Source organism: Chaetura pelagica, unplaced genomic scaffold (genome assembly GCF_000747805.2).
Source record: "Chaetura pelagica isolate M959 unplaced genomic scaffold, ChaPel_1.0 scaffold583, whole genome shotgun sequence".
NCBI classification, from domain to species: domain Eukaryota; kingdom Metazoa; phylum Chordata; class Aves; order Apodiformes; family Apodidae; genus Chaetura; species Chaetura pelagica.
In genome coordinates, this window is record NW_009952719.1 from 1,008,829 (window position 1) to 1,020,809 (window position 11,981).

At 54.0% G+C, this 11,981-nt stretch overlaps 1 protein-coding gene across 1 annotated transcript in view; it reads left to right on the plus strand.

Annotated features, from left to right (window-relative positions):
- The window catches only part of SORL1 (sortilin-related receptor, L(DLR class) A repeats containing), a 52,576-nt gene that overhangs the window by 1,488 nt on the left and 39,107 nt on the right, over nt 1–11,981 (plus strand). Inside the window, exons 2-6 of the mRNA XM_009994610.1 lie at nt 9,032–9,148; nt 9,461–9,586; nt 10,056–10,217; nt 11,529–11,596; nt 11,689–11,869. Coding sequence (XP_009992912.1) covers nt 9,059–9,148; nt 9,461–9,586; nt 10,056–10,217; nt 11,529–11,596; nt 11,689–11,869 — 627 coding nt within the window. The 5' untranslated portion in view covers nt 9,032–9,058. The remainder of the gene's footprint in view (nt 1–9,031; nt 9,149–9,460; nt 9,587–10,055; nt 10,218–11,528; nt 11,597–11,688; nt 11,870–11,981) is intronic.

Below are 11,981 nucleotides of genomic sequence, written 5' to 3' on the forward strand. Positions count from 1 at the left end.
GCGGCACCCCCAGCCCCCCCTGGGCACCCCCATCACCCCCTGGGCACCCCCATCACCCCCTGGGCACCCCCATCACCCCTGGGCTCCCGCATCACCCCCTGGCCTCCCGCACCATCCCCTGGGCTCCCGCATCACCCCTGGGCTCCTGCACCATCCCCTGGGCTCCCGCATCACCCCCTGGGCACCCGCATCACCCCCTGGGCTCCCGCATCACCCCCTGGGCACCCGCATGGTTTCCAGCAGGAGGAGCAGCCAAGGACGTGCACTTAGTCAGACGAGCCAGGTTGTCCCCTCCACTAGTTCCCCAGCTCAGGCAGCAGCTCCATCACCTCAAGGTGCCCGTGTGGGACGTTCCTGTGCTCGTGTTGGACATTGCTAGGCCCGCATGGTTTCCAGCAGGAGGAGCAGCCAAGGACGTGCACTTAGTCAGACGAGCCAGGTTGTCCCCTCCACTAGTTCCCCAGCTCAGGCAGCAGCTCCATCACCTCAAGGTGCCCGTGTGGGACGTTCCTGTGCTCGTGTTGGACATTGCTAGGCTCAGAAATAAGGTTCCTGTGCTCGTGTTGGACATTTCTAGGCTCAGAAATAAGGTTCCTGTGCTTATGTTGGACATTTCTAGCCTCAGAAATAAGGTTCCTGTGCTTATGTTGGACATTTCTAGGCTCAGAAATAAGGTTCCTGTGCTTATGTTGGACATTTCTAGGCTCAGAAGTGAGGCAGAGGAAGATGACCCCTGGTAGAAGGGATTGCCATTTGTGCCCTTCTCTCAGAGAAAAGCTCATCTCTGCATTTCTGCCCCAGCCTCCACTGCTCCTTGAAATGAGTGGGTAGAGGAGTTCATAAAAAACCCCACAGAAGCTGCTGTTTCTGAAAGTGCCCCTGCTGGGGCTTGACTGCCTGGCAAGTCTTGCAGCCAGGACCATCAAGGCTCCCTCTCACCTCCCTTCTTCAGACAACCTTCAAGGGGTGATGAGGAAATACAGCCTGGGTGCCTGCCATGGAAAGCTTCAGCCTTCAAGAGTCTACTTTATAATTTAAATATCCACAGGCTTGAATACACCAAGTTGCCCCACTTGACCCTCCTTGCTTATGCTGCCCGTGTCCCATCAGCTGCCCATCAGGCCACTGGAGGAGTGAGGGAGGGACCAGCCCACAGAGAGACAAGGCTCGAGGGGAGGCACCAAACCTCCAGCAACATCTGTGCCTTCTCAGTGCCCTGTTATGTCCCCTTTTTGCCACTTGTAGGATGAGAAAGATCGAGCCACGAGGCAGAACTGGGGCTGGTGCTGCTCCTAAAGCCCAGCTCTCATTCCTCCCTGTAGAGGACAGGAAAAGCTGTTCCTACTCCCCTTGAAAATCTGCTTCGCCCCCTCTACCTCCTCAACATTTGGCTGTTTTTAGCCTAACACAGCTACCCCATTTTAGAAAAAAACACAACACTTGGCTCTCATCTACAGGCAGACATTTGTAGCACTTTCCCTTTTGTCTCCTTATGGCTTTTATCTCAGCCACCTGCCCGGGTCAGGTAGAGCTGCTTTGGCAGGAGCAGCCTCTGTTGCCTGGACGTGCAGTGGCACATCTAAGAGGGTGTGGTAACCCTGGTGTGATCTGGAAGGGGAAGGAAGCAGGGCAAGTTCAACAATGTTTGCCACTGTTTTGGGTCTTTCCTCATTGCCTTCAGCTCTGCCAGGGGAATGGAGCCACTCTTGCTGGTGGATGGTTTCAGGCTAGGGTACCAAACCTGACCCTTCTGCTGCTGTGTGTCAGGACACACAAATTCTAAAGGCCAGGTTCTGCTTGTCACCACAGAATCAATCACAGAATGTTAGGGGTTGGAAGGGACCTCTGGAGATCCAATCCCCCTGCAAGAGCACATGAGGAGGGTTTATTGACAGTAAATAGCAGCTCTGAGTTCTCCCAAGCACTCACTACTGTGCTTTAAATCAGGATCTGCCTTAATAAAAGGGATGAGAGGGAGCCCAGGTGTGCAGATACTGCACAGATTTATGAAGCCAGCAAGCTGTGTAACATGGTGCTTGTCACAAGCACCTCATCATCCCTATGTGTCCCCCTTCCCTAGGTCTCTGGTGCTCCTCCAACCCCAGCAGAGTGGAAAAAAGTGATTCTCTCTCTCAGGGCCATCATCATAAGGGACAGTGCTTGGACTGAGCAGCCTAGTGCCATGTGGCTGCTGTCCCTTATCTGGGACACATCCTGCTCCCATGCCTTTGGCAGGTCACTCAGCCATATGCCACACACTGGCTGGGGCCCTGAAACTCCCTGGCTTTTTCCCTGGCTTCCCAACACAGCCCTGTGGGACAGCATAGAGCCCAGGCTCAGCTCAGAGGGGAAGGAAAGTGTGGCACGGGAGGTCGGTGCTGTCACTGCCCCTGGTGACGTCCCAGGGGACTGGAGAGAGAGGGAGGGATGTGTCATCCCAGTTGGAAGTGAGGAGGGGGATAAAGTCCAAACCCTTTGTGGCTCCTTGGGAGCCAAACCCAGCTTAGTCAGCTCCTTCACCAACAGGCTCAGAGCCCTCTTGCCACAGACACCAAAGACTTCAGCAGCACAAAACATGGCTTGGACTCCTCACCACCTACAGCAAAACTTTTTAGGAACCTCAACAAAAAAAAAACACTTAGCCTAAACCCCTGTGCTTTCCTGGCTTTTCCCTGGCTTTTCTAGCTCCAAAGCAACCAGCAGCCTTGCAAGAGACCAAATGCAGGACTGTGGAGACTGTCAGCTCTGAGACAGAGTGGGTTTTGTTCCCTTGCACGGTCCTCACCTCTCTGAAACTCCTGGTGAGCATTACAATGGACAGACCAGTCCCAAGCAGGCACTGACACGTGACAGGTCTTTTCTAGGACACCAGTGACGCAGAAAAGCATCCCCAGGGCAAGACAACTGCTGCCTGCACCCCCCCGGGCTGGCAGCTCTCCCTGAACCCCTTCTGGCCATCACATCACTGCACCCTGCCCTCCTCTTCCAGCCTGAGCCCCTGGCTACCAAGGTGGTGGCTCATCTGCAGGTCACCCTCCTGTCCCTCAGCATCTCCCTCTTCTTCCCTACACCTCCCTTCTCAGACCTGGATGGAAGTGCTCAGCTCCAGGATTCTGCATTTCCAGAGGGCACTCAGCACCATCCTACACAAATCCTGACCCCTCGTGGGGGGAAACCAGCCACGAGCCACATCTCTTGCAAGGACTTTGCTTAGCACAATGAACAAGGAGAAGAAAAGGAGCCATTTTGGCCTCCTACCTGCTTGCTGGGACGTAGTGTCCTCTGTCCCACGAGTGTCATGTTGTAGCTGTGGCTGATGGTGATCACAGAATTTTTCTGGTTGGAAGGGACCTTAAAGATCATCAAGTTCCCCTGTGTGGTCAGGGACACCTCCCACTGGAACAGGCTGCAGTTCTGGAGCAGGAGGCCAGGCTCTGCTGTCCTGAGAGGCAAGAGAGAGGGGCACAGTTATGGACAGGATTTACACTGCTGGGCTGCCAGCACACACAGCCAGGTCTGACAGTTATCTGCGGGCATCCCTTTCCCTTCTTTGGAAAGGGCTTATCCAAAACCTCTCCCAGAAGCACACAACTCACAAGAAACCTTTGCCTTCAGCCAAGACATCTTATCTACCCTGCTGGCAGCTCCTGTTTTCAAGACAGCCAAGAAGATTTTATCTCCCATTACCATAACACCACTGTGATGACTCTGTGCAGGAGGTGTTACCACCTCTATCTCTGGGGCACAAGGCACTTGCAGAGTACCAAGCAAACAAAGCATTCCCTGAGAGATGAGCCCCCTCTCCTCACTAGAGTGGTGGCCACTGATGGACACCCCCCCAAACTACTGCTAGCGCATGGTAGTGCCTGAGTAGAGAGAGCTGAAGCCCTTTCTTCTGCTGCAGCCTTTCTCCTGCTGAACTGAAGCCATTAGCACATTCTGGGTAGGGAGCCCACCTTAGCTCCCTGCCCTCACAACCTGCAAACTGGCAAAGGGTCTTTCTTCCTTCAGAGAAGACAGGGAAGTGCTTCTCAGGGGAAATGCCATCCAGCCACACCTCAACCACGCTGCGTGGAATTGAACTGTACTTAATTTTGACCTAGTTTGCCAGCCTAGCAGAGACCTTCCCAGATTAGACTTCAGCCTTCTGGAGGTGCCGTGAGTGGTGGCAGCACATCCCAGCAGAGACTGTGGGATCCAGGAATCCTCATCCTTCTCTTCCTTCCTTGTGTTGGCAGATACCCCATCTCATCACTGTGGCTGCCAGGGAATGGGTACCATGCCCCTTTCCTGGCCTGGGGTGGTTCCCTGCTCCTGGGCACTTCCTTTTGCACCAGAGCTTGCCAGTCCCTGGAAGCCACACAGTTCCTGGCACCACAGTGGCTGGGAAGGGTATTTGTGTTTATATTCTTTGATTCCACTTTGGCACCTTCCTCACAGGTCCTGCTGTTGGACTAAGCAAGCGTGGTGGTGTCCCAGGGGCATCCCTGGAGCTTTCTGTAGCTGTCATGGGATGCTTCACCAGCACTGCTTCACCAGCACTGCTTCAGACCTTCCTGCAGCCCTCTCCATGCCTCACTTACAGGGGAGGTTCAGATTGGTTATGAGGAAACATTTCTTCACTGGCAGAGTGATGAGGCCCTGGAACAGGCTGCCCAGGGAGCGTCCCTGGACGTGTTGAAAAAACGTGCTGCTCTGGGAGATGGTTTAGTGGTCACAGGGGTGTAGGGCTGATGGTTGGACTTGATGATCTTGAAGGTCTTTTCCAACCTTACTGATTCTATGATTTTCATCAGTGCTCATCCCAACTGGCCAGGACAACTTCCATTCCCCATCAACCCTGTTCCCCTTCCATCAATTCAGAGACACCATCACCAGGACCTTCTCACTGAGACCCACTTATTTCTGGGGCAAACAGGGCTCTGTCTCAACCCTGGTCTTCCCCTTCCCTCACCCTTTTCCCTTCTCCTAGAAACAACAGCCTAACAGGGAGCTCTGTTGGTGGTAGCAGAGAGAAGACAGCCCTGCAAGCAGATGATTTCAGCATTAACAGAATTAACACGGGCATGGCACTCTCTGAAATGAGTCACCCGTGTTTCTTATCAATGATTTCAGGCCCCAGCATTTTCAGTCCAAGTCACAAGCAGCGCTACAGCAGGCACAGGCTGCATTTCAAAATATCATGGCAGGGCTACAAACAGATGCTGGGGAGCAGAGCAGAAGGTGCAGTAATGAAGCTTTAGTGGGAGAGCAGAGGGAACGCGGCGTGCTGGGAACGCGGTGCTGCCCGTGACACTCAGCCATGATGCTGGGCTCTTGCGTAAGCCTTGCCAGGGAGAGGCAGAGGAAATGCAGACAAGAGCCCAGCACTTGTCCACTGCAGCTTCCAGCAAGCTGGAATGACAAGGAGAGCAGTGAGAGCACCTTTCCTTTAAAGCCCTGTGCTGACTGAGCATCGCCATTGCTTCTGAACCCTTTTAGCCATCACTCTCTTTAACCCCACTCCCATTCCTCCTGGCCAACAGATACAAAACATTTAGCCACTTCCTCTTCTGCAAACACCTGACAGCCTTCCAGCCAAGATCTGAGCTGCCAGCAAACCTCTGAGGGGTTTAGCAGCCACTCAAAGCTTCACAGGCCTGTTTGCTCCCTGGTACCCTCATTGATCAAGCCATGGCAATAACATGTTAACGCTCAGAAATGTCTACATGTGTTTGGAGGCATCTCATCTTCAACTCCCTCACCAGAGTGGGAAAAACAAATGATCCCTAGGAGCCTTTTTTTTTCAGCACAGCCCCAGTTTGCCAGAGCTGAGCCTCAGCCCCCGAGCAGTTGCACCACATTGTCAGAGCTGGGTCAAGCTGAGGTCTGAGTCCTAGAGCTAGAGCATCATAATTCCTGCCTGAGCAACCTCACCGATGCACACAGCTTGTTCCTGAGCTCCCTCAGCACCAAAATAGCCCCTGGAGCTGTCTCAACAGTTGTCACTGTGCGTGGGTGCTGGGCAGCTCAGCAGGCACACAGGGTTTCTGCCTGCAGTTCCTCACCATGAGTGGTGTGATTTCCACACAAGGAACTTACCCTTCCTATGCAGAGCAGCTCAGCCTCCCTGCTGGCTCAGCTGCTGGGATTTAGAGTTCTCCAGTGAGGAAAGGCCTGGGACAGGGCTGGCCAGCCTGCCTGCAGCCATATAAGGTGCCCACACCAGAGTCCCCCCATCTCCTGGCCAGCCTGCACCATTTTAGAGCCCAGGGCTTTTGTCTCCTGTGAGGGCTGAGCTACCTCTGCTGAGCTTGGCAACCACAGCCCTGCCCTAGGCTCTCCAGTTCTGGGCACGAGCAACCAAGAAGGATGTGATGGGAAGGAGAGCTGGCACTTTGGTGGTGTGGGTGCTGAGGAATACAGGACCAGGGCCTCTTCCCCAGCCCCAGGAGCTGGAGGACCTCAGCACTGCACCCCACACAACCTGGTCTGCTCATCCCCACTCAGCACAGCACCATGCATCCCAACAACATTCCCCCCACCCAGGCTCCAGCTGCTCCCCTTGAGCCAGGTGGGAGCTCCTACCCTCTCTGGGACATTCTCCCACAGGACAGCAGCTCCCAGGGTTGTCTTCCTGCTCTGTTTCTGCAAAGGATTTGTTTCTTGGAAACCCCTGTTATCAAGAAAAAAATATATAGTGTGAGCAAAGCTAGCACCATTAACTACATTAACTAGAGCTACAAGCAGCCTCACTATGTCTTGGCTCCAGTTCTCCCCTCCTGGACTTCATTTGGCACCTCACATATTAGGAGGACAAATTAGAATTTCATGCATATTTCATATACACTTAATCACTTGGCAAAGACCAAAACACTTCCCCATTAAGTGGAATTTAAACTAAATGCTGTTTCCATTAGGCACCAGGCATTGCCTGTTTTAGAGGTTAAACCTGGGGAAGGTTTCTCCTGTTAGGGGAGGTGGGAGATGCCAAATGAGCCTTGTCCCAGCAAGCAGGAAAGGGTTACTTGTGTCAGGGATAATAAACAACCTTATTGCAAATCTATTTCATGGAAACATCCCAGTCCATGAGGTGCTGTTCACCTGGGGTCTATCTGGAGAGCAAAGACTCAGGGTCCTGTTTGTTTGTCCCCTGAGCCATCTGGGTCCCACAAAACTCAGAGGGGCTGGAGCAGGGCTGCTCAGCCACAGGCTGGGCTCTCCCACACCTGGAACTGGCAGAGACAAACCCGTGGGGCTCCTGAAGCTGAGATGCTGCTGCAGGAGGAGCCAGGCTCAGCTGGCTCCCCCAAACCCAGCCATTGTGCCCCCAGTCTTTGGGTGTCACTCCTTGTCTCCCTGCCCTGAGGAGGGTTTCTGGGGCTCACAGTCACTTTTGGCCCATGGGAGAAAAAGCTGTAGCAGAGCCCTCTTGGCTGAGGGAGCCTGGGGAGCCCAGGGCAGGTCTGCCCCAGCCAGACTTCAGCTTTCCCTGGGGGGGAGCAGGTAGATCTCTCTCTTGAAAAGCCTTTCCAGGGAAGGGAGGAAGAGCCTTCTGGCTCTGCATGCACAGCTCCAGCCTGGCCCTCACTGTCCCCCTCCCCTCCAAACAGCAGCAGGACCCCAGCCAGGCTGATAAACCCGACCCTTCGAAACCAGGCACCTCGGGCTGGTGAAAGCTGCACTCAAGACAACTAGTATAGATGCAGGGGACCTAGATGGGGTTATTCTGATTTTAAAAGAAGGGAGGGCAGAGCTGAGGCTGTCTGGGGACACTAGACAGTGGGCACCAGCAGTTCCTCCTTCCCCACCCTGTTTCCCTGCATCCTCAACCAGCGCTGCTTCCTTTTTTTTCCAGCGGGTTCACAAGGCTGCTCCTGCCTTGCTCTGTAGCTGCTGCCTGACCTAAATCTCTGCTGTCTTTGCTCTCTGGGTGCTCCAGTATGGTCTGCTTGGCTTGGAGGGGGGTCTCTGGCCAGGCAGGCAGGGTTGCAGCTGCAGATACTGGCCCCAGGGGCTTGTTCACTAACCCCCCCCGGCAGGTTTTCAATGTGGTTTTTTTACTCTTTGCATGAGCCTATTGCATAAGAGGGATTTGAGGGCTTCTGTTTCACTTGCCCTCCCCCTTTCCAGAGTAAAGACCTTGTTTTTCCTAGCATTTTATTCGGCAGTCACGGGTGGAGGCTAAACCAGCCCCTCATCCCAAGTGATGCTCTTCACTGATCCTGGGGAGCCCCAGCAGTGCCAGGTACAGCAGACACCCAGGGGATAATGGCATTGCCTACAACTGCACTTAATTTGGAAAGCATAGCATCTTTTTTTGGGCACAGAACAAACTGTTTGTAGACAGGTGACTGTTTCCCTCTAGCCCTTTGCCTGATCAGCCTGGATTTGAAATCACTTCTTGGACCTTGGTTTTACTTTTCACCCTCATCATCCCCCGAATCCTGTTTCTCCAAGGAAGAATAAAAGGAACACTAACCCCTTCAGGCACAGACAATTTGTCAACATGTTCAGGAGAGATGCTGCCTTATGGGGGGTCATGCTTGAACATCACCCCCCAGGGAAGCCTTCTCTTTAACTGCTTGGTGGCTTGCAGAGAGGGATTGAATTCCTCGCAGTGGTGGCCTCAGTACATGGTGGCACTGACTGTGTAACCCCTGTTGTGCTGAGCAGGCACTGGTTTCTTGGCTGTGCTTTAAATGGGGGGGGCTTTAAAGGAGACTGCAGGGGAGGTGGGAGCTGGATGAAGGCCCCGGAACCTCGGAAAATGCTGGTGGAAAGATTAAAGCCCTCAGCACACCCAAGAACTGTGGGCTATCCTGCTGCATTTTAGCACTCCAAGCTGGAGCTGAGCTGACCCACCAGCCCCCTCTGAGGGCTCAAGACCCTGAGACACAGTGGCCCTCTGCTCTTTGCCTTCTGGGCTGCTTACCTTCTGCCCCTGGTTTGGATGAGTTTCCTCACCCTGGAGGCATGGAAGGAGTGGGTGTTTGCTCCCTGACTGTCCCTGCAGTGAGGCTGTGGCTCAGGGTCCTCCTTGGCATTGCAGGTCAGCCTCAACGATTCCCACAATCAGATGGTGGTTCACTGGGCAGGAGAGAAGAGCAACGTGATTGTGGCCTTGGCCAGAGACAGCCTGTCTTTGCTGGGTCCCAAGAACAGTGATGTAAGTACTGCAACCTGGTGTTGTCCTGGGGTGCCTTCCGTGCCCAGCGAGGTGGTGGTGGCTGCTGAGCTACAGCCTGCCTTGCTCTCCTGGGCTGGGAAGATGAAAGAAAAGCCCATGAGTCTTGAGTACAGAGGCACAAAACCCAATATGTGCTACCCCCTGTGCTGTCCCACAGCTTCAAGCCCAGGGAAGGCTGCATTGGGCAATCTGCAAGGCTTTTCCCCCCTGCAGTTTCCTGAGTTGTTACTAAATCTGTCACAAGGGAAAGCAGAGCTTTGTGCTCCTCACACTGAGGCTTCTCCTTTGCAGGTGTACGTGTCATATGACTATGGGAAGAGTTTTAAGAAGATTTCAGAGAAGTTCAGCTTTGGTGCAGGGAACAGCAGTGAGGTGGCCATTGCCCAGTTCTACCACAGCCCGGCTGACAACAAGAGGGTGAGGATGGAGCAGCCAGCCCCAGCAGGGCTCCTGTGTGGCACAGTGGGGACCTGGACAGGGGACCTGGGTGTGTGGCCACCCCAGCCCACATCTGTGGGTCACACTGAGAACCTGCCTTTGCACAGGGCAAGCTCTCACATGGGAGATGCTGCTGCAGCAGGGAGGGATGGGCCCCTCCTGCAGACAGGACAGTTTTTGCCCAGACCTCTCATCTCCTGGCAGAGCCCCTTGGACCATCCTGTGGGTCCCTGGGCAGAGGTGGGACATGAGGACATGCTGCACTTATCTCCTGTACAGCTCTGGAGCATCAGTGTAGTAGGAGAGGGGGCAGCTAGGACAAGAAAAGTCCTCTTCTCCAGAGTTTGCCCTCCCAAAGGCTCCCCCGAGACGTGCGCCCTACTTACTGCCAGCCTGAGACTCCTGACTGCCTGCTTTTCTTCTTCTTCCTTTCTCCCTGTTTTCCCAGTATATCTTCGTGGATGCCTTTGTCCCATACCTCTGGATCACCACCGACTTCTGCAACAGTATCCAGGGCTTCTCGATTCCCTTCAGAGCAGCAGACCTCCTCCTGCACAGCAGGAACCCCAACCTCCTCTTGGGTTTCGACAGGTCACATCCTAAAAAACAGGTGAGCGCTTCTGCTTAGACAGAAGGACCAGACTCCTGTCTCCAGATTCCTGCCTCTCCCCTGTCCTGGCATCCCCCTGGTGGTTTTAGGTGCCCCACAGCCCTCACAGCATGTCCAGAGCCACCCTGCCTCCTTCCATCACCACATGGGCTTGTGCTTGGACCATCCAGGGTGTCTGCTCTCAGATTCCTGCACATCAAACTGTCCCAAAGTGCCCAGGACGCCCCCTTCCCTACAGGTCCATCTGGTGTCTGACCTCTAGAGTGGTGAGGATATAGTACCTGAAGGATGACCACCTTAAATACCTTTTCCTTTTCCTTCATTTATACTGGTCCTTCATCCCAGCTGCTCCTGGATCGTATCGATCTCCCTGTGCTTGCGGTCGTAACTCGCCGCAGAGCTCAGGCAGGACTGACCTCTGCAGCATTTCATGCAGGCTTGTGGTTTGGCTTTGGGTCTTGAATAGTAAATTGCTTCTGGAAAACAAATTATTGTTTATTTCTGACATCCCCCCTTTGGAGCTATTGGGTGAAGATTGTAAAGAATCACAGCACCTTCAGGTAGGGTGGTACCTTCCCCGGGAGGGCTGCTGTGTCTGTGTAGCTGCAAGGAAAAGAATCACTTTGGTTTGGGTTGGAAAGGATCTTCAAGATCTTCTAGATCCAACCCCCCTGCATGGGCAGGGACACCTCCCACCAGACCAGGGTGCTCTAAGCCCCATCCAGCCTGCCCTTTTATTTTTCCAAGCATTATGGTGGCACCTGAGCTGTGAGTTTTGCCTCTTGAAGAGGGGAGATTGAGGTGAGACATGAGGAGGGAATTGTGGAGTGTGAGGGTGGTGAGAGCCTGGCCCAGGGTGCCCAGGGAAGCTGTGGCTGCCCCATCCCTGGCAGTGTTGAAGGGCAGGTTGGATGGGGCTTGGAGCAACCTGGGCTGGTGGGAGGTGTCCCTGCCCATGCAGGGGGGTGGAACTGGATGATCTTTCAGGTCCCTTCCAACCCAAACCAGTCTATGATGAAAAGAGACTGATTATGATAATTCTGAGTTAGCAGAAAGGCAGGTGGATCAAGAGACAGTGGGAAAACCTTCTGGTAGGAGACTAAAGGACAAGTTTTTTGCTGTTTGGGTTATTCTCCTGCAGCTGGGAAGGTTGCTGCTGCTGCTCCAGGCAGCTGCCAGAAGAAGAGAAATCATCAAAACACTTCACAGCTTTGTCTGCCCTGCCTTTGCTGCCTGAGTTTGGACATCCTGCAGGACTGGGTCTGTTTGGTTGCCCAGTCCCACTGGCAGCTCTTCCCTTTCTCGTTGCAGCTTTGGAAATCAGATGATTTCGGCCAGACCTGGATAATGATTCAGGAACACGTGAAGTCTTTTTCTTGGTACGTCTCACACCTGGGTGTTGTGCTGCCTTCTGCCTTCCCCTCTGAGTGCAGGGATAACACCATCACCTCCTCTTTTCTGCCCTTCCCAGGGGAGTTGAGCCCTATGACAAACCAGACACCGTGTACATCGAGCGGCACGAGCCTTCGGGGGCTTCCACCGTCATTCGCAGCACCGACTTCTTCCAGAGCAGAGAAAACAAAGATATAATCCTGGAAGACGTTGAAGACTTCCAGCTGAGGGACAAATACATGTTTGCAACCAAGTCGGTGGTGAGTGTCACAGGAGCTGTTCACCAGTGGGCTGGGCAGAAGTAGGTCAGTCAGCCTGGGAAGTGCTGGGATGCACAGGATGGCTGGGAAGGCTGGGGGGTGGGGGTGGCAG